Source organism: Oncorhynchus masou, unplaced genomic scaffold (assembly GCF_036934945.1).
Source record: "Oncorhynchus masou masou isolate Uvic2021 unplaced genomic scaffold, UVic_Omas_1.1 unplaced_scaffold_806, whole genome shotgun sequence".
NCBI lineage: Eukaryota > Metazoa > Chordata > Actinopteri > Salmoniformes > Salmonidae > Oncorhynchus > Oncorhynchus masou.
The window spans coordinates 1-23,221 of NW_027014530.1; the positions used below are offsets into that span (position 1 = coordinate 1).

Sequence of the window (23,221 nt, forward strand, 5' to 3'; positions counted from 1 at the left end):
TCTCTATGCTACCAGACACTGTAGACCACCTTTACACATGAATCAATCCCCTCTTCTCTTTATGCTATCAGACACTGTAGCACCTTTACACATGAATCGATCCCCTCTTCTCTCTATGCTATCAGACACTGTAGATCACCTTTACACATGAATCAATCCCCTCTTCTCTCTATGCTACCAGACACTGTAGCACCTTTACACATGAATCAATCCCCTCTTCTCTTTATGCTGTCAGACACTGTAGATCACCTTTACACATGAATCAATCCCCTCTTCTCTCTATGCTATCAGACACTGTAGCACCTTTACACATGAATCAATCCCCTCTTCTATGCTACCAGACACTGTAGCACCTTTACACATGAATCAATCCCCTCTTCTCTCTATGCTATCAGACACTGTAGATCACCTTTACACATGAATCAATCCCCTCTTCTCTCTATGCTACCAGACACTGTAGCACCTTTACACATGAATCAATCCCCTCTTCTCTTTATGCTGTCAGACACTGTAGATCACCTTTACACATGAATCAATCCCCTTCTCTCTATGCTATCAGACACTGTAGACCACCTTTACACATGAATCAATCCCCTCTTCTCTTTATGCTATCAGACACTGTAGCACCTTTACACATGAATCAATCCCCTCTTCTCTCTATGCTGTCAGACACTGTAGCACCTTTACACATGAATCAATCCCCTCTTCTCTTTATGCTGTCAGACACTGTAGAGCACCTTTACACATGAATCAATCCCCTCTTCTCTTTATGCTATCAGACACTGTAGCACCTTTACACATGAATCAATCCCCTCTTCTCTCTATGCTATCAGACACTGTAGATCACCTTTACACATGAATCAATCCCCTTTCTCTCTATGCTACCAGACACTGTAGCACCTTTACACATGAATCAATCCCCTCTTCTCTTTATGCTGTCAGACACTGTAGATCACCTTTACACATGAATCAATCCCCTCTTCTCTCTATGCTATCAGACACTGTAGCACCTTTACACATGAATCAATCCCCTCTTCTCTTTATGCTACCAGACACTGTAGCACCTTTACACATGAATCAATCCCCTCTTCTCTCTATGCTATCAGACACTGTAGATCACCTTTACACATGAATCAATCCCCTCTTCTCTCTATGCTGTCAGACACTGTAGATCACCTTTACACATGAATCAATCCCCTCTTCTCTCTATGCTGTCAGACACTGTAGATCACCTTTACACATGAATCAATCCCTTCTTCTCTTTATGCTGTCAGACACTGTAGATCACCTTTACACATGAATCAATCCCCTCTTCTCTCTATGCTACCAGACACTGTAGACCACCTTTACACATGAATCAATCCCCTCTTCTCTTTATGCTTCAGGTCCACAAACAAGTCAAATCGGTTTCCCTGCACACAGTTTTCATCGGCCTTGTTTGGTGTGAATCTGGCGACTTGACATTATTTATCCTTTCCTGTGCTGCTTGGGTAAGAGGGAGAGCAGGACCTGCTGTGGTGCTTGGGTAAGAGGGAGAGCAGGACCTGCTGTGGTGCTTGGGGAAGAGGGAGAGCAGGACATGCTGTGGTGCTTGGGGAAGAGGGAGAGCAGGACCTGCTGTGGTGCTTGGGGAAGAGGGAGAGCAGGACATGCTGTGGTGCTTGGGGAAGAGGGAGAGCAGGACCTGCTGTGGTGCTTGGGGAAGAGGGAGAGCAGGACATGCTGTGGTGCTTGGGTAAGAGGGAGAGCAGGACCTGCTGTGGTGCTTGGGGAAGAGGGAGAGCAGGACATGCTGTGGTGCTTGGGGAAGAGGGAGAGCAGGACATGCTGTGGTGCTTGGGGAAGAGGGAGAGCAGGACCTGCTGTGGTGCTTGGGGAAGAGGGAGAGCAGGACATGCTGTGGTGCTTGGGGAAGAGGGAGAGCAGTACCTGCTGTGGTGCTTGGGTAAGAGGGAGAGCAGGACCTGCTGTGGTGCTTGGGGAAGAGGGAGAGCAGTACCTGCTGTGGTGCTTGGGGAAGAGGGAGAGCAGGACCTGCAGTGGTGCTTGGGGAAGAGGGAGAGCAGGACCTGCAGTGGTGCTTGGGGAAGAGGGAGAGCAGGACCTGCTGTGGTGCTTGGGGAAGAGGGAGACCTGCTGCCTGCTGTGGTGCTTGGGGAAGAGGGAGAGCAGGATCTGCTGCCTGCTTGGTGCTGTGGTGCTTGGGGAAGAGGGAGAGCAGGACCTGCTGCCTGCTTAGTGATGTGGTGCTTGGGGAAGAGGGAGAGCAGTACCTGCTGTGGTGCTTGGGGAAGAGGGAGAGCAGGACCTGCTGTGGTGCTTGGGGAAGAGGTAGACCTGCTGCCTGCTGTGGAGCTTGGGGAAGAGGTAGACCTGCTGCCTGCTGTGGAGCTTGGGGACGAGGGAGAGCAGGATCTGCTGCCTGCTTGGTGCTGTGGTGCCTTGGGGAAGAGGGAGAACAGGACCTGCTGCCTGCTTGGTGACTGTAGCTTCTTTCTCTGCGTTCATGTGGTTCTCATGAAGCTCACATGCAAGATCGATGATGAAATCTCTCCTGCTGACTGTCTTGACAAGGCATTGCTTGTACAACACGTGTTGATAGCAGCCATGTCGAGCACATTGTAGAACAGCGCAACAGGCCAGCGGCAAGTATCTCCTAGCAGGCTAGTCTTGTTTGTGTGTTCACTGTTCCAAGCAGGCTAGTCTTCTTTGTGTGTTCACTATTCCTAGCAGGCTAGTCTTCTTTGTTTGTTCACTGTTCCTCGCAGGCGAGTCTTGTTTGTGTGTTCACTGTTCCTAGCAGGCTAGTCTTGTTTGTTTGTTCACTGTTCATAGCAGGATAGTCTTCTTTGTGTGTTCACTGTTCCTAGCAGGCTAGTCTTGTTTGTTCGTTCACGGTTCCTAGCAGGCTAGTCTTGTTTGTTTGTTCACTGTTCCTAGCAGGCTAGTCTTCTTTGTGTGTTCACTGTTCCTAGCAGGCTAGTCTTGTTTGTGTGTTCACTGTTCCTAGCAGGCTAGTCTTGTTTGTTTGTGTGTTCACTGTTCCTAGCAGGCTAGTCTTGTTTGTGTGTTCACTGTTCCTAGCAGGCTAGTCTTGTTTGTTTGTGTGTTCACTGTTCCTAGCAGGCTAGTCTTGTTTGTGTGTTCACTGTTCCTAGCAGGCTAGTCTTGTTTGTTTGTGTGTTCACTGTTCCTAGCAGGCTAGTCTTGTTTGTGTGTTCACTGTTCCTAGCAGGCTCGTCTTGTTTGTTTGTTCACTGTTCCTAGCAGGCTAGTCTTGTTTGTTTGTTTACTGTTCCTAGCAGGCTAGTCTTGTTTGTAATCAACTTGCCTGACAGTGAAAATGATGTGAAGATGTTGTCCATGGTCACATGTCTGCCTTTGTCCATGTCAGGCTCCACGTGACTCAAAACCACAGTCTGACAGTCAGCTGCTGGCCTGGTTTCATTTCCCCAGACATGGAAAGACATTCAGCAAGTCTGTGGCAAACCAGAACTGAAGTCACATGCACTATTATCAGTTTCTATCTGGTTTCTATTGGCCGTTCATCCATTGATGACAGAATAATTTGATTTTAATTTGATTGTGGTACTAGTTTCTGCTTAGTAGCAGCTCAATACTGCTGCTACAGGGGTCCTGTGATAAATACCTGGACAACACAGATGTTGATCAATACTGCTGCTACAGGGGTCCTGTAATAAATACCTGGACAACACAGATGTTGATCAATACTGCTGCTACAGGGGTCCTGTGATAAATACCTGGACAACACAGATGTTGATCAATACTGCTGCTACAGGGGTCCTGTAATAAATACCTGGACAACACAGATGTTGATCAATACTGCTGCTACAGGGGTCCTGTAATAAATACCTGGACAACACAGATGTTGATCAATACTGCTGCTACAGGGGTCCTGTAATAAATACCTGGACAACACAGATGTTGATCAATACTGCTGCTACAGGGGTCCTGTGATAAATACCTGGACAACACAGATGTTGTTGAAGAAAAAGTGAACTTTGGAAATTAAGCTGCACCTCCTGAATGAAGAGAGTTATTTGATGAAGGTACGTGTCAATGAACCTGCAGAATCTGATCTCAGATACAGTATTATATAGAAATCACAATGTTTAACCTGCAGAATCTGATCTCTGATACAGTATTATATAGAAATCACAATGTTTAACCTGCAGAATCTGATCTCTGATACAGTATTATATAGAAATCACAATGTTTAACCTGCAGAATCTGATCTCAGATACAGTATTATATAGAAATCACAATGTTTAACCTGCAGAATCTGATCTCTGATACAGTATTATATAGAAATCACAATGTTTAACCTGCAGAATCTGATCTCTGATACAGTATTATATAGAAATCACAATGTTTAACCTGCAGAATCTGATCTCTGATACAGTATTATATAGAAATCACAATGTTTAACCTGCAGAATCTGATCTCAGATACAGTATTATATAGAAATCACAATGTTTAACCTGCAGAATCTGATCTCTGATACAGTATTATATAGAAATCACAATGTTTAACCTGCAGAATCTGATCTCTGATACAGTATTATATAGAAATCACAATGTTTAACCTGCAGAATCTGATCTTTCTGATACAGTATTATATAGAAATCACAATGTTTAACCTGCAGAATCTGATCTTTCTGATACAGTATTATATAGAAATCACAATGTTTAACCTGCAGAATCTGATCTCTGATACAGTATTATATAGAAACCACAATGTTTAACCTGCAGAATCTGATCTTTCTGATACAGTATTATATAGAAATCACAATGTTTAACCTGCAGAATCTGATCTCTGATACAGTATTATATAGAAATCACAATGTTTAACCTGCTTGTGACTCTGAAGGAGAATTTGATAAAGAGAGGCTCCTTTCACTGCATCTGTCAATTACAAGAAGCTCCCATCTCTTCATGTACTAGATGCTCCCAACTCTTCATATAGTAGATGCTCCCATCTCTTCATGTACTAGATGCTCCCATCTCTTCATGTACTAGATGCTCCCATCTCTTCATGTACTATATGCTCCCATCTCTTCATGTACTAGATGCTCCCATCTCTTCATGTACTAGATGCTCCCATCTCTTCATGTACTAATGCTCCCATCTCTTCATGTACTAGATGCTCCCATCTCTTCATGTACTAGATGCTCCCATCTCTTCATATACTAGATGCTCCCATCTCTTCATGTACTAGATGCTCCCATCTCTTCATGTACTAGATGCTCCCATCTCTTCATGCACTAGATGCTCCCATCTCTTCATGTACTAGATGCTCCCATCTCTTCATGTACAATATGAAAACTGACAAGCCTAATATTGTCACTCATCAGATTATTGTACATTCAATCTTGTCTACAGGCTAACTTTTGTTCATCAACTTGATAGAGTCAAGGACATGTTTTACATTATTCTAAAGGCTGCAACTCATAGCATGTTCTACATTATTCTAAAGGCTGCAACTCATAGCATGTTGTCATTATTCTAAAGGCTGCAACTCATAGCATGTTGTCATTATTCTAAAGGCTGCAACTCATAGCATGTTGTCATTTATCTAAAGTCTGCAACTCATAGCATGTTGTCATTATTCTAAAGGCTGCAACTCATAGCATGTTGTCATTTCCCTTTACAATACATGTGATTAGTATTAGAGTTACAGCCAATAGAACAGTCCCATAACAGTTTATTTATAGAAAGTAAAACATAAAAGAGAATATTATCAAGCCACAAGGCGTGTGGTCAAATGATTTACTGCTGATAAACAGGCATAACACAAACTCATCAATACACTGTTGTGCTACATTAAATCAACCTCTTCAACTCATCAATCCACTGTTGTGCTACATTAAATCAACCTCTTCAACTCATCAATACACTGTTGTGCTACATTAAATCAACCTCTTCAACTCATCAATACACTGTTGTGCTACATTAAATCAACCTCTTCAACTCATCAATACACTGTTGTGCTACATTAAATCACCTCTTCAACTCATCAATACACTGTTGTGCTACATTAAATCACCTCTTCAACTCATCAATACACTGTTGTGCTACATTAAATCAACCTCTTCAACTCATCAATACACTGTTGTGCTACATTAAATCAAACTCATCAACTAATCAATACACTGTTGTGCTACATTAAATCACCTCTTCAACTCATCAATACACTGTTGTTGTAACGGATTTCTTCTGTTGAAGGAGAAGCGGACCAAAATGCAGCGTGGTATTTTTGAGACATGTTTAATGACAAATGAAAAAACATGAACAATACTAAAACAACAAACAGAACGTGAAAACCTAAACAGTCCTATCTGGTGAAGACACAGAGACAGGAAGAATCACCCACGAAACACTCAAAGAATATGGCTGCCTAAATATGGTTCCCAATCAGAGACAACGATAATCACCTGACTCTGATTGAGAACCGCCTCAGGCAGCCATAGACAACGCTAGACACCCCAAAAAACCCAAGACAAAAACACACCACAATAACCCATGTCACACCCTGGCCTGACCGAATAAATGAAGAATAAACATAATATATTTCGACCAGGGAGTGACAGTTGTGCTACATTAAATCAACCTCTTCACCTCCCTCATCATTCAGTTAGACCTCATTTAATTCGAACTGTGAAGCTTGCAAGGTGCACAATTATGGCCCATTCATCTATTTGTCTTTTATTCAGTGAGGAAAGAGAGACTCATCAGTGGCTGGCTGGACACCAAGCTCCTACAGCACATTGTCTTGGCAGATTAAGTTAGGAAGGTGGGAGGGAAAGGGGTTTAAAGGCAGATTAAGTTAGGAAGGTGTGAGGGAAATGGGTTTAAAGGCAGATTAAGTTAGGAAGGTCTGAGGGAAATGGGTTAACAAGCAGATTAAGTTAGGAAGGTGTGAGGGAAATGGGTTAACAAGCAGATTAAGTTAGGAAGGTGTGAGGGAAATGGGTGAAAAGGCAAATTAAGTTCAGAAGGTGTGAGGGAAATGGGTTAAAAGGCAGATTAAGTTCAGAAGGTGTGAGGGAAATGGGTTAAAAGGCAGATTAAGTTAGGAAGGTGTGAGCGAAATGGGTTTAAATTATATATTAAATATTTGTTCTTAAAACAGATGGGGAAGAGTGGGGTGGTAAGAATTTTGCAACACTGCTTTAATTGGCACAACCTTGTGACTAAATTCACTTCCTGTTTTCAATACTTGTGGGGAATTCAATGTTATCTTTCAGCCTTCCCAAAACCAAAGACAATCTCTGTACAGGATCTGAATTTATAACCTTTTGCATGAGAACTTTTCTGCAATGTAGGGAATTTAAAACTTATAGTGTATTTGAGATGAATATAAAAAGGTTGTTGAAGTTTATAATACAGAGTACTGCCTCTGCAACAGCGTCAGAAAATATGTGATTTCCTCATGAAATTGTAAATATGTGTGTAGCTTACGCAGTTACAAAATGGCTGTAGAAACTGTGGCACAGATTTGTCTGCACAACCAGAAGTAGGATAATTAGGTTGTCAAACATTCAATAGACAGAATAGGCTTGAGATATGATTCTGAACGACCTGAGGGTCTCTTTAGGAAATGTTTAGGAAATATCACTATATTCTCAGTTATTTAGAATGAAACGGATTTGAAGGTGATGAGTCCTGCTACTGGTAGTCTATGTAAACTCTGTCAGGACCACTTCTGGGTCACGGCAGGGGTCCAGGTGGGTCGGGGGATGACATTACCAAAACAAATGTTTTCAGTATTAACTTAAACGACTAAAAACCAAATAGAAAGTATGTATAAAAGACAATGGACTGAAACATATTTCAATAACAGCATATCATCTTTGAGAATGTTCATTCAACTAAATAAAAGCTGGACAGTTAGACCCCACTGATGTTGTTGTAATGTTGGAGCATAACAACACAGTAGTAACCATGGCAATTGGTGTATTTTTTCCCTCCGTTCATCCTCAAAAAGAAACTCAGTTGGTCACGTCTGGGAGCCTTAACAGACAGTAGAGAGGGGCGGCAGGGTAGCCTAGTGGTTAGAGTGTTGGACTAGTAACCGGAAGGTTGCAACTCAAATAGAAACTCAGTTGGTCACGTCTGGGAGCCTTAACTTCTTGCGTCGAGCAATCCCGGATCCGGGATCCTATTTATGGCCTCAAGCTCATTAGCATAACGCAACGTTAACTATTCATGAAAATCGCAAATGAAATGAAATAAATATATTTGCTCTCAAGCTTAGACTTTTGTTAACAACACTGTCATCTCAGATTTTCAAAATATGCTTTTCAACCATAGCTAAACAAGCATTTGTGTAAGAGTATTGATAGCTAGCATAGCTATAAGCCTAGAATTCAGCCAGCAACATTTTCAGAAAAACAAGAAAATCATTCAAATAAAATAATTTACCTTTGAAGAACTTCAGATGTTTTCAATGAGGAGACTCTCAGTTAGATAGCAAATGTTCAGTTTTTCAAAAAAAATATTATTTGTGTAGGACAAATCGCTCCGTTTTGTTCACGTTTGGCTATGAAAAAAACCTGTATCCAGTTATAGCCTCAAGCTCATTAGCATAACGTAACGTTAACTCTTTATGAAAATCGCAAATGAAATGAAATGAATGTGCTAGCTCTCAAGCTTAGCCTTTTCTTAACAACACTGTCATCTCAGATTTTCAAAATATGCTTTTTAACCATAGCAAAACAAGCATTTGTGTAAGAGTATTGATAGCTAGCGTAGCATTTAGCGTAGCATTCAGCGGGCAACATTTGCACAAAAACCAGAAAAGTATTCAAATAAAATCATTTACCTTTGAAGAACTTCGGATGTTTTCAATGAGGAGACTCTCAGTTACATAGCAAATGTTCAGTTTTTCCTGAAAGATTCTTTGTGTAGGAGAAATCGCTCCGTTTTGTACATCACGTTTGGGTACCAAAAAAAACAAAAATTCACTCATCAAAACGGCGAACTGTTTTCCAAATTAACTCCATAATATCGACTGAAACACGGCAAACGCTGTTTAGAATCAAGGAATAATTTTGCACGCCCAATTTTTCAGTTTTTGATTTGTTCAAAAAGTTTGAAATATCCAATAAATGTCTTCCACTTCATGATTGTGTCCCAATTGTTGTTGATTCTTCACAAAAAAATACAGTTTTATATCTTTATGTTTGAAGCCTGAAATGTTGCAAAAGGTCGCAAAGTTCAAGGGGGCTGAATACTTTCGCAAGGCACTGTACATGCTCATGTGATGCATTAAATCACCTGACTGTTTGGATGTGTCTGTTAGTAAATGTTTTATTTCTAAGAGATCATGAATAAATGAGAACATATGACCTTCAAGAATCACTGTGTTAACCACAACCAACATGTTGGATCTCTGTTTAGTTGTCACTGTGTTAACCACAACCAACATGTTGGATCTCTGTTTAGTTGTCACTGTGTTAACCACAACCAACATGTTGGATCTCTGTTTAGTTGTCACTGTGTTAACCACAACCAACATGTTGGATCTCTGTTTAGGGGTCACTGTGTTAACCACAACCAACATGTTGGATCTCTGTTTAGTTGTCACTGTGTTAACCACAACCAACATGTTGGATCTCTGTTTAGTTGACACTGTGTTAACCACAACAAACATGTTGGATCTCTGTTTAGGGGACAGTGCTCTAAGTGACTCTGGGGAGAGAGAGGAGGGGAGCCCTGCCTCTAAAATGAGTTTCTCTGGGGAGAGAAAGAAGGGGGGCCCTGCCTCTAAAATGAGTCTCTCTGGAGCTAGAAAGAAGGGGGGCCCTGCCTCTAAAATGAGTCTCTCTGGGGAACATGACACCAAAGCTATGAGGTGAGATAATAATGTTGTTTGTTTCTAAAACGTGTTTCCACCATTGTTTCACATTTGTTATTTATCAGACAGTATTGCTCAGGGGAACCTTGTCTGTAAAATATTGTTGTTCTAAGATTTTAATTCATAGTTTTTTTGTATAAATTTTTGTTTTTCAAAACGCGATATAGCTGTAATGAAATGTTTGTATCCTGTATATTAGACTGTGATATGTGGTTGTCTCACCAGCAAACACACACACACACACACACACACACACACACACACACACACACACACACACACACACACACACACACACACACACACACACACACACACACACACACACACACCACTATAAAATTTTAGCATGACACAATCATTTAGCCTCTTAATTATTATCTAATATTTTGGCAGGCATAACTCTATAGTTTTTATTCTGATCAGGTTAGGAAGTGTATAGAATATATATAGAACCCTTTATAGGAGGTTAGGAAGTGTCTGAATATACAGTATATATAGAATATATATAGAACCCTTTATAGGAGGTTAGGAAGTGTCTGAGTATACAATATATATAGAATATATATAGAACCCTTTATAGGAGGTTGGGTAGTGTCTGAGTATACAGTATATATAGAATATATATAGAACCCTTTATAGGAGGTTGGGTAGTGTCTGAGTATACAGTATATATAGAACCCTTTATAGGAGGTTAGGAAGTGTCTGAGTATACAGTATATATAGAATATATATAGAACCCTTTATAGGAGGTTAGGAAGCTCACGATGTGTCCTAAATATCTGCCGACTAGGTGGGACTAGAGACTTCATAAATAGCTTTAATTTATACCCATAAGTGTAAAATCTCTTTATTCTCAGCACTTATATGACCAATTGTCTCCTCTGGGACACTTTGGCGATATGGACCCAGATCTCAACATATTGTTAAAAAAAACATAGAATGTTTGTTTTACATAATAATAAAAAATGAATATTACTAATGTAACCCGCTGCAGAGACTGGGTTGAGTTGATTGTCCGCGTTCTGGAACTGTCCGCGTCCCCGTACAGAACTGTCCGCGTCCCCGTACAGAACTGCCGCGTCCCCGTACAGAACTGTCCGCGTCCCCGTACAGAACCGTCCGCGTCCCCATACAGAACTGTCCGCGTCCCCGTCCGGTGTGGCGCCAAGGATATTGTCCGGTTACGCGCAGAGAGGACTGAGTTGATCTTGGGGAATAACGACGGAGTTTGTTACAGTGTTAGTGTATTAGTTACAGTATTAGTGTAGTCAGATCATTTTCACTCTCTATCCTTGTTTCATTTTGTGGTTCACCGGATTCATCATCATCGAGACGATTGACAGACGAACGACTAGCTAGTCGGTACAGCTCGGTAATCTAGCTAGCTACTCTACCAGCAGCATCCTAGTTACCATAGCTACTCGGTACAGCTCGGTAAGCTAGCTAGCTACTCTACCAGCAGCATCCTAGTAATCATAGCTACCACTACATCATCACCGGCTGTCTGCATTTCTTGTGGACCGATGGAGCTCCCCGGTTGTTTCTTCCACCTGTTAAATCCCGGTGAGGCTTCTCCCTCTCTCGTTGACGGATGCTGCCTACCTCTGTCCGGTTCTTCACTAGATGGACGGTAACTTTAGTGTTTAACCCGTCTGAGTCCAAGGACCGAACTTTTGAATATTATTTTCAAGGTGCCTCAATAGCAGGTATTGAACGCCGGGTAAATAATCACTAGTCAGAAACTCAACCTCAGTATACATTCATTATAAAAATCATCTTATTATCTGATATTGTGAGTAAACAACCTCGAGAGTGCGTCTTCCAGCCTTCCAAGTAATTACATCATTCAACACTCCCGGTTAGTAAATTTACCTCAACATCCCCCGGAGAAGGCAGAGTAACGACACCAGCCTTTTAGCGGGGCTGACAGACTGACGACAACGCTCGCGACGCTAAATTAATGTCGTCATTAATAATGACACACTGCTGTCGCGCCATTAACTAACGTCTGGAAGTCAGTTCTATTTGTGAAACTCTTCTTATGTTTCCCCATCTGAGCTCAGAGTAGATGAGATGTAATGTTTGTCTCTGTTGTGTTGTAGACCAATGCAGCAGGAGAGACCAGCCTCCCCTGTTCCCAGCTGTGTGTCCATGAAGAGTGACTGGTCTATGAATCAACCTTTACAGTTTAGAAAGGGAGACTTTTCTACTGAACAAAGGTAAGAAGAACTCATGGGTCCTGGTCAGTGAGTTAAACAACACTGTCTCTAGTCATTTCTCCTCTCCCACCTTCCCATTTATTGTTGTTGTTTTCATTATCCATAGGCTAATAATTTTGTCCATTTTCACAGTCCTAAAACAATATTAAACAGACACAATGTTTCCTCTGTGTGTGTGTGTGTGTGTGTGTGTGTGTGTGTGTGTGTGTGTGTGTGTGTGTGTGTGTGTGTGTGTGTGTGTGTGTGTGTGTGTGTGTGTGTGTGTGTGTGTGTACACTCCCTGGATGAGGAGTGGTAATCTCTATCCTGATTTTCTAGTCACTTTTACCTTTACCTACATGTACATATTACCTCAACAACCTGGTACCCTGCACATTGACTCAGTTCTGGTACTCTTTATAGTCTCATTATTACCTCAACTACCTGGTCCCCTGCACATTGACTCAGTACTGGTACTCCTTATAGTCTCATTATTACCTCAACTACCTGGTACCCTGCACATTGACTCAGTACTGGTACTCCTTATAGTCTCATTATTACCTCAACTACCTGGTACCCTGCACATTGACTCAGTACTGGTTCTCCTTATAGTCTCATTATTACCTCAACTACCTGTACCCTGCACATTGACTCAGTACTGGTACTCCTTATAGTCTCATTATTGCCTCAACTACCTGGTCCCCTGCACATTGACTCAGTACTGGTACTCCTTATAGCCTCATTATTCCGGTCGGTAACATTTGAGAGTGAGGCAAATATATAGCATTTTGCGGGGAAAAAACATGATTATTTGTCTCTCTGAAATGAAGACATCAAGTGATTTTAAACAAATACATATCGGTACATATCAATCCCATACCATGATTAGATAGTGAAAAAACACACCAATCTCTTTCAGAAATGCTTTCAACAATAAAAGCTAATTTACTAACATTACTGAAAAGTGATATATAGTGTTTTGGAACAAAACTCTTCTTATGTTTCCCCATCTGAGCTCAGAGTAGATGAGAGATGTAATGTTTGTCTCTGTTGTGTTGAAGACCAATCCAGCAGGAGAGACCAGCCTCCCCTGTTCCCAGCTGTGTGTCCATGAAGAGTGACCGGTCTATGAATCAACCTCTATACTTTAGAGAGGGAGACTTTTCTACTGAACAAAGGTAAGAAGAACTCATGGGTCCTGGTCAGTGAGTTAAACAACACTGTCTCTAGTCATTTCTCCTCTCCCATTCTCCCATTTATTGTTGTTGTTTTCATAATCTATAGGCTAATAATTTTGTCTATTTTCATAGTCCTAAAACAATATTAAACAGACACAATGTTTCCTCCATGTGTGTGTGTGTGTGTGTGTGTGTGTGTGTGTGTGTGTGTGTGTGTGTGTGTGCGCACTCCCTGGATGAGGAGTGGTAATCTCTATCCTGATTTTCTAGTCACTTTTACCTTTACCTACATGTACATATTACCTCAACTACCTGGTACCCTGCACATTGACTCAGTACTGGTACTCCTTATAGTCACATTATTACCTCAACTACCTGGTACCCTGCCCATTGACTCAGTACTGGTACTCCTTATAGTCTCATTATTACCTCAACTACCTGGTACCCTGCACATTGACTCAGTACTGGTTCTCCTTATAGTCTCATTATTACCTCAACTACCTGGTACCCTGCACATTGACTCAGTACTGGTACTCCTTATAGTCTCATTATTACCTCAACTACCTGGTACCCTGCACATTGACTCAGTACTGGTACTCCTTATAGTCTCATTATTACCTCAACTACCTGGTACCCTGCACATTGACTCAGTGCTGGTACTCCTTATAGTCTCATTATTACCTGAACTACCTGGTACCCTGCACATTGACTCAGTACTGGTACTCCTTATAGTCTCATTATTACCTCAACTACCTGGTATCCTGCACATTGACTCAGTACTGGTTCTCCTTATAGTCTCATTATTACCTCAACTACCTGGTACCCTGCACATTGACTCAGTACTGGTTCTCCTTATAGCCTCATTATTCCGGTCGGTAACATTTGAGAGTGAGGCAAATAAATAGCATTTTGAGGAAAAAAAACATGATTATTTGTCTCTCTGAAATGAAGACATCAAGTGATTTTAAACAAATACATATCTGTACATATCAATCCCATACCATGACTAGATAGTGAAAAAACACACCAATCTCTTTCAGAAATGCTTTAAACAATAAAAGCTAATTTACTAACATTTCTGATAAGTGATATATATCGTTTTGGAATGAAACTCTTCTTATGTTTCCCCATCTGAGCTCAGAGTCGATGAGAGATGTAATGTTTGTCTCTGTTGTGTTGAAGTCCAATCCAGCAGGAGAGACCAGCCTCCCCTGTTCCCAGCTGTGTGTCCATGAAGAGTGACCGGTCTATGAATCATCCTCTAAACTTTAGAGAGGGAGACTTTTCTACTGAACAAAGGTAAGAAGAAGTCATGGGTCCTGGTCAGTGAGTTAAACAACACTGTCTCTAGTCATTTCTCCTCTCCCATTTTCCCATTTATTGTTGTTGTTTTCATAATCCATAGGCTAATAATTTTGTCCATTTTCATAGTCCTAAAACAATATTAAACAAACACAATGTTCCCTCCCTGTGTGTGAGTGCGTGTGTGTGTGTATGTGTGTGTGTGTGTGTGTGCGTGTGTGTCCTCCCTGGATGAGGAGATGTAATCTCATGTTTTGTCCACAGAAACCAACAGGAGAGATCAGAGTCAGAGATTCTCAGTGGTCAGTCTTCCCAGAGTCATCAAACAGACCTGGCCTCCATATTCAGTGTATGTGGTCCTGTTATGTACATTTGTTTTTGTTTACCTCAAGTAAAGTTGATCTGTCAATCATTCATTAATGTTTTAAAAAGAAAGCATTTCTTCTCTTGCTTAACTTATTTACTTTATTTATTTCAGTTGCTTGAAGAGAAAATGATGACATTTATGAAGAATGAGCTGAAGATGTTCAAGAGGATTCTTAGTCCAGAACTCCCAGAAGGCTTTGAGAGTCAGAAGCAGGATAAGGAAGTGGTGGATGCTGAAGATGAGAAGCAGGAGAGCAGTGCCAGAGAGGGGGCTCTGAAGATCACACTGCACATCCTGAGGAAAATGAACCAGAAGGAGCTTGCTGACACACTGGAGAAATGTAAGATCTGTCTGCTTCATGTTGAATGCTGTTTTATAACATTTAAAAGCTGTAGCTAAAGTACAGCTAAAGTAGCTGTGTAACTCAATGATATTGTAGCAGCCTTAACACAACACCTAGTGACCTCATCAAGTAGCAGCAGGGATGTGTTGTGGTGATTAATTTAGAGAGAGAGAGAACATTAATAATACCATCAATAATACCAATAATAATATAATCAGTCACACCAGTCTGTAATGCATTATGAAAACATTTACACATTTATACAGTCAGTTAAGAGAATAAATTATTATAATGTACAACTTTATAACAGTCCTTCGATACTGTAGGCATTAAAACAGACGTAATATTAATATCCTCTGTTTTGTTTCTAGATTCAGATGAGCTTGCTGTGATTTGCCAACGTGAACTCAAATCTAATCTCAAGAAGAAGTTTCAATGTGTATTTGAGGGGATCGCTAAACAAGGAAACCCAACACTTCTCAATAAGATCTACACAGAGCTCTACATCACAGAGGGTGGAACAGGAGAGGTCAATAAGGAACATGAGCTGAAACAGATTGAGACAACAACCAGGAAACAAGCAAGACCAGAGACTGCAATCAAATGTAACGACATCTTCAAACCCTTAACTGGACAAGACAAACCTATCAGAACTGTGCTGACAAAGGGAGTCGCTGGCATTGGAAAAACAGTCTCTGTGCAGAAGTTCATTCTGGACTGGGCTGAAGGAAAAGCAAATCAGGATGTCCAATTTGTATTTTCATTCCCTTTCCGGGAGCTGAATTTGATGAAAGAGGACAAACACACTTTCATTGAACTGCTCAATCACTTCTCAATGGAAACCAAACAATCAGGAATCTCCATCAACAACAAGTACAAAGTTCTGTTCATCTTTGATGGTCTGGATGAGTGCCGACTGCCCCTAGACTTCCAGAAGAACAAGATCTGTTGGGACGTCACAGAGTCAACCTCAGTGGATGTTCTGCTTACAAATCTCATCAAGGGAAATCTGCTTCCCTCTGCTCTCCTCTGGATAACTACCCGACCTGCAGCAGCCAATAAGATCCCTTCATGGTGTGTTGACCAGGTGACAGAGGTACGAGGGTTCAATGACCCACAGAAGGAGGAGTACTTCAGGAAGAGATTCAGTGATGAGGACCTGGCCAGCAGAATCATCTCACACATAAAGACATCAAGGAGCCTCCACATCATGTGCCACATTCCAGTCTTCTGTTGGATTTCTGCAACAGTCCTTGAACACATGCTGAAACATAAGAGAGAAGAGATGCCCAAGACTCTGACTGAGATGTACACACACCTTGTGGTGTTTCATACCAAACAGAAGAATGAAAAGTATCTTGGGAAAGAAGAGACAGGTCCACACTGGAATAAAGAGAGCATTCTGTCACTGGGAAAACTGGCTTTTCAACAGCTTGTGAAGGGCAATCTGATTTTCTATGAAGAAGACCTGAAAGAGTCAGGCATTGATGTCAATGAAGCCTCAGTGTACTCAGGATTGTGCACACAGCTCTTTAAAGAGGAATGTGGGCTGTACCAGGACAAGGTGTACTGCTTTGTTCATCTGAGCATTCAGGAGTTTCTGGCTGCTGTATATGTGTTCCTCTCATTCATCAACAACAATGAGAATCTAATGGACAAACTGCAAACAAAAGACGAGCCTGAAGTTGCTTTCTACAAGAGTGCTGTGGATAAAGCCTTACAAAGTGAGACGGGAAACCTGGACCTTTTCCTCCGCTTCCTTCTGGGCCTCTCACTGGAGTCCAATCAGAAGCACTTACGAGGTCTACTGACAAAGACAAGAAGCAGCTCACAGAGCCATGAAGAAACAGTCAAGTACATCAAGGAGAAGATCAGGGAGAATCTCTCTCCAGAGAGGAGCATCAATCTGTTCCACTGTCTGAATGAACTGAATGACCATTCTCTAGTGGAGGAGATCCAAAGCTACCTGAGATCAGGAAGTCTCTCTAGAGCCAAACTGTCACCTGCACAGTGGTCAGCTCTGGTCTTTGTGTTGCTGACTTCAGAAAAGGAGCTGGATGTGTTTGACCTGAAGAAATACTCCAGATCAGAGGAAGGTCTTCTGAGGCTGCTGCCAGTGGTCAAAGCCTCCAGAGCTGTTCTGTGAGTAAATAAAATGACATATAAGAACTAATCATCAGGAAGAAATATTCAGTTTAGAGAAAAATATGTATTATAACGTGTATATAATATTATATTGAAAAACATATTGAACAAATTCACATTAGTGTAACAATAAGACCATACAATTCTAGGAAATCTAAGATTAATCTATATGTTATTTGAGAGAATAAACCAAATGCATCTGCCATTGTCCTTCTACACTACTGGTGTTAAATGAACAGTGTGTTTGTGAAGTCCTGATGATCTCTTTGTCAGGCTGTCAGACTGTGGAGTCACAGAGGAAGGCTGTGCTTCTCTGGTCTCAGCTCTGGAGTCAAACCCCTCACACATGAGAGAGCTGGATCTGAGTAACAACGACCTGAAGGATTCAGGAGTGAAGCTGCTCTCTGCTGGACTGGGGAATCCCCACTGTAAACTGGAGACTCTGAGGTCAGCATTCCTGTAGTTGGTCAACAAGTGATAACTGTTCACCAGATCCACATGTGCTTACCAGACACAAATAGTCCACACTATATGTGTTTGGACAGTGAAGCTTACAGTTTTAAATTTGGTGCTCCATCATTTTGTGTTTGAGATATAATCTTTCATATTAGGGGACAGTACAGAATGTCACCTTTTATTTGAGGTTAATGGTGAGAGGTTAGCATGTTTTGTTGTATCCTCTGTTATTGGTAATGGTGAGAGGTTAGCATGTTTTGTTGTAGCCTCTGTTATTGGTAATGGTGAGAGGTTAGCATGTTTTGTTGTAGCCTCTGTTATTGGTAATGGTGAGAGGTTAGTATGTTTTGTTGTAGCCTCTGTTATTGGTAATGGTGAGAGGTTAGTATGTTTTGTTGTAGCCTCTGTTATTGGTAATGGTGAGAGGTTAGCATGTTTTGTTGTAGCCTCTGTTATTGGTAATGGTGAGAGGTTAGCATGTTTTGTTGTAGCCTCTGTTATTGGTAATGGTGAGAGGTTAGCATGTTTGGTTGTAGTCTCTGATATTGGTAATGGTGAGAGGTTAGCATGTTTTGTTGTATCCTCTGTTATTGGTAATGGTGAGAGGTTAGCATGTTTTGTTGTATCCTCTGTTATTGGTAATGGTGAGAGGTTAGCATGTTTTGTTGTAGCCTCTGTTATTGGTAATGGTGAGAGGTTAGCATGTTTTGTTGTATCCTCTGTTATTGGTAATGGTGAGAGGTTAGCATGTTTTGTTGTAGCCTCTGTAACTTTCTCACTCATTATTATTCATGATTCATTCATGATTCTTTCTCAGTCAAGGCGTCACAGGCTTGATGTTGTCATTGTGTTCGAGGAATACGGGACCAGATATACTTTTGACTAATTTAATACACTTTAAGTGTCAGAATACTTATGACTTCTTCAAATGGGGGACGAGATACATAAAATGCTTTAATTTTTCTAAACGTTGAAACAGATATGTATTAAAATATCCTCAAATAAAAGGTGACATTATATACTGTCACCTCATATGAAACATTTGATCTGAAATCCAAAATGCTGGAGAATAGAGACACATTTAAAATGTTAGCTTCACTGTCTAAATAGATATGGTGTGGACTGTTGACTCAATACAATCTAAATCTGATACCTCACTGTCTAAATAGATATGGTGTGGACTGTATACTCAATACAATCTAAATCTGATTCCTCACTGTCTGTCTTCTGACTGATACTGCTTTTTAAACTGGTCTGGTCAGTCTACTCAAATATTTGTACTATACATTTTTCTATCTGCAGGCTATACTTTGATCATTTGTTATTTCTAATAATGAAACATTCATTTATAAATAGATATGGCAGGTGTCAGGACACAGATATCTGAATATTTAAAAAAATATATACTGCCACGATTTTCACCACCTTAGAATGTGTCTATCACAAATGAACCGTGAAGCAATACTAAACAACTAAACATAGAATAACAACCCACAAATAAACCAAGAAATATGGTTCCCAACCAGAGACAACAATAAACAGCTGCCTCTGAGAACCAATCCAGGCAACCATAGACATATAAACACCTAGACAAGCCAAACCCCATAGATGTGCAAAAACATTACATTTACATTTAAGTCATTTGGCAGACGCTCTTATCCAGAGCGACTTACAAATTGGTGAATTCACCTTATGACATCCAGTGGAACAGCCACTTACAATAGTGCATCTAAATCATTTCGGGGGGGGGTGAGAAGAATTACTTTATCCTATCCTAGGTATTCCTTAAAGAGGTGGGGTTTCAGGTGTCTCCGGAAGGTGGTGATTGACTCCGCTGTCCTGGCGTCGTGAGGGAGTTTGTTCCACCATTGGGGGGCCAGAGCAGCGAACAGTTTTGACTGGGCTGAGCGGGAACTGTACTTCCTCAGTGGTAGGGAGGCGAGCAGGCCAGAGGTGGATGAACGCAGTGCCCTTGTTTGGGTGTAGGGCCTGATCAGAGCCTGGAGGTACTGCGGTGCCGTTCCCCTCACAGCTCCGTAGGCAAGCACCATGGTCTTGTAGCGGATGCGAGCTTCAACTGGAAGCCAGTGGAGAGAGCGGAGGAGCGGGGTGACGTGAGAGAACTTGGGAAGGTTGAACACCAGACGGGCTGCGGCGTTCTGGATGAGTTGTAGGGGTTTAATGGAACAGGCAGGGAGCCCAGCCAACAGCGAGTTGCAGTAATCCAGACGGGAGATGACAAGTGCCTGGATTAGGACCTGCGCCGCTTCCTGTGTGAGGCAGGGGCGTACTCTGCGGATGTTGTAGAGCATGAACCTACAGGAACGGGCCACCGCCTTGATGTTAGTTGAGAACGACAGGGTGTTGTCCAGGATCACGCCAAGGTTCTTAGCGCTCTGGGAGGAGGACACAATGGAGTTGTCAACCGTGATGGCGAGATCATGGAACAGGCAGTCCTTCCCCGGGAGGAAGAGCAGCTCCGTCTTGCCGAGGTTCAGCTTGAGGTGGTGATCCGTCATCCACACTGATATGTCTGCCAGACATGCAGAGATGCGATTCGCCACCTGGTCATCAGAAGGTGGAAAGGAGAAGATTAATTGTGTGTCGTCTGCATAGCAATGATAGGAGAGACCATGTGAGGTTGTGACAGAGCCAAGTGACTTGGTGTATAGCGAGAATGGGAGAGGGCCTAGAACAGAGCCCTGGGGGACACCAGTGGTGAGAGCGCGTGGCGAGGAGACAGATTCTCGCCACGCCACCTGGTAGGAGCGACCTGTCAGGTAGGACGCAATCCAAGCGTGGGCCGCGCCGGAGATGCCCAACTCGGAGAGGGTGGAGAGGATCTGATGGTTCACAGTATCGAAGGCAGCCGATAGGTCTAGAAGGATGAGAGCAGAGGAGAGAGAGTTAGCTTTAGCAGTGCGGAGCGCCTCCATGATACAGAGAAGAGCAGTCTCAGTTGAATGACTAGTCTTGAAACCTGACTGATTTGGATCAAGAAGGTCATTCTGAGAGAGATAGCGGGAGAGCTGGCCAAGGACGGCACGTTCAAGAGTTTTGGAGAGAAAAGAAAGAAGGGATACTGGTCTGTAGTTGTTGACATCGGAGGGATCGAGTGTAGGATTTTTCAGAAGGGGTGCAACTCTCGCTCTCTTGAAGACGGAAGGGACGTAGCCAGCGGTCAGGGATGAGTTGATGAGCGAGTTGAGGTAAGGGAGAAGGTCTCCGGAAATGGTCTGGAGAAGAGAGGAGGGGATAGGGTCAAGCGGGCAGGTTGTTGGGCGGCCGGCCGTCACAAGAAGCGAGATTTCATCTGGAGAGAGAGGGGAGAAAGAGGTCAGAGCACAGGGTAGGGCAGTGTGAGCAGAACCAGCGGTGTCGTTTGACTTAGCAAACGAGTATCGGATGTCGTCGACCTTCTCTTCAAAATGGTTGACGAAGTCATCTGCAGAGAGGGAGGCGGGGGGGGAGGAGGATTCAGGAGGGAGGAGAAGGTGGCAAAGAGCTTCCTAGGGTTAGAGGCAGATGCTTGGAATTTAGAGTGGTAGAAAGTGGCTTTAGCAGCAGAGACAGAGGAGGAAAATGTAGAGAGGAGGGAGTGAAAGGATGCCAGGTCCGCAGGGAGGCGAGTTTTCCTCCATTTCCGCTCGGCTGCCCGGAGCCCTGTTCTGTGAGCTCGCAATGAGTCGTCGAGCCACGGAGCGGGAGGGGAGGATCGAGCCGGCCTGGAGGATAGGGGACATAGAGAGTCAAAGGATGCAGAAAGGGAAGAGAGGAGGGTTGAGGAGGCAGAATCAGGAGATAGGTTGGAGAAGGTTTGAGCAGAGGGAAGAGATGATAGGATGGAAGAGGAGAGAGTAGCGGGGGAGAGAGAGCGAAGGTTGGGACGGCGCGATACCATCCGAGTAGGGGCAGTGTGGGAAGTGTTGGATGAGAGCGAGAGGGAAAAGGATACAAGGTAGTGGTCGGAGACTTGGAGGGGAGTTGCAATGAGGTTAGTGGAAGAACAGCATCTAGTAAAGATGAGGTCGAGCGTATTGCCTGCCTTGTGAGTAGGGGGGGAAGGTGAGAGGGTGAGGTCAAAAGAGGAGAGGAGTGGAAAGAAGGAGGCAGAGAGGAATGAGTCAAAGGTAGACGTGGGGAGGTTAAAGTCGCCCAGGACTGTGAGAGGTGAGCCGTCCTCAGGAAAGGAGCTTATCAAGGCATCAAGCTCATAGATGAACTCTCCGAGGGAACCTGGAGGGCGATAAACAAGCCCTCGTCACACCCTGACCTAACTAAAATAATAAAGAAAACAAAGTTTTCAGGTCGTGACATCTGCAGGCAATACTTTGATCATTTGTCATTTATAATAATTCATTTATGAATAGATATGGCAGGTTTCAGGACACTGATGTATCTGAATATGCTGAAAAAATATACTGCCACTATTTTCACCACCAAAGAATATCAGTGTGGTTTTAAAATGATTTGACTCTTTGCAGGCTGTCAGGCTGTCTAGTCACAGAGGAAGGCTGTGCTTCTCTGGTCTCAGCTCTGGAGTCAAACCCCTCACACCTGAGAGAACTGGATCTGAGTAACAATGACCTGAAGGATTCAGGAGTGAAGCTGCTCTCTGCTGGACTGGGGAATCCCCACTGTAAACTGGAGACTCTGAGGTCAGTATTCCTGTAGAAGATGGCACGGGAGGCAGATGGTTAGAGTCTTTGATATTTATTAATATACTAAAAGGGGGAGGCAAGAGAATGGTCGTGGACAGGCCAAAGGTCATAACCAGATCAGAGTCCAGGAGGCACAGAGTGGCAGACAGACTAGAGGTCAGGACAGACAGACTGGACAGGACAGGCAGAATGGTCAGGCTGACTAGAGGTCAGGACAGGCAGACTGGTCAGGACAGGCAGAATGGTCAGGCAGGCTAGAGGTCAGGACAGGCAGAATGGTCAGGCAGACTAGAGGTCAGGCAGGCTAGAGGTCAGGACAGGCAGAATGGTCAGGCAGACTAGAGGTCAGGCAGTCGGGTAAAGAGTCCAGAAAACAGGCAAGGGACAAAAACCGGGAGGAACAAATAGAAGCAAAAAAAAATGCTGGTTGACTTGATAAGCATACAAGACAAACTGTATATATATATATACACACCAGGGATATATACACCAGGGATATATACACCAGGGAAACACAGGGCTATATACACCAGGGAAACACAGGGCTATATACACCAGGGACATATACACCAGGGACAAATACACCAGGGACATATACACCAGGGACATATACACCAGGGACATATACACCAGGGACATATACACCAGGGACATATACACCAGGGACATATACACCAGGGATATATACA

At 42.7% G+C, this 23,221-nt stretch overlaps 1 protein-coding gene across 2 annotated transcripts; it reads left to right on the plus strand.

The window, feature by feature from the left end:
- The first annotated feature begins 3,812 nt into the window (after nt 1–3,812).
- On the plus strand, nt 3,813–22,773 carry LOC135537518 (NLR family CARD domain-containing protein 3-like). Of its 2 annotated transcripts, XM_064963653.1 has the most exons (10): nt 3,813–4,070; nt 9,693–9,876; nt 11,985–12,101; nt 13,142–13,258; nt 14,441–14,557; nt 14,825–14,909; nt 15,039–15,267; nt 15,642–17,412; nt 17,689–17,862; nt 22,356–22,773. In XM_064963653.1, the coding sequence occupies exons 2-10, from the start codon at nt 9,749–9,751 to the stop codon at nt 22,543–22,545; spliced, it is 2,928 nt and encodes a 975-aa protein (XP_064819725.1). In that variant the 5' UTR covers nt 3,813–4,070; nt 9,693–9,748; the 3' UTR covers nt 22,546–22,773. The 2 variants fall into 2 exon arrangements, with proteins under 2 accessions (XP_064819725.1, XP_064819726.1); XM_064963654.1 differs by lacking the exon at nt 11,985–12,101 and having other exon boundaries at nt 3,815–4,070; nt 22,356–22,772.
- Nucleotides 22,774–23,221: the final 448 nt, after the last annotated feature.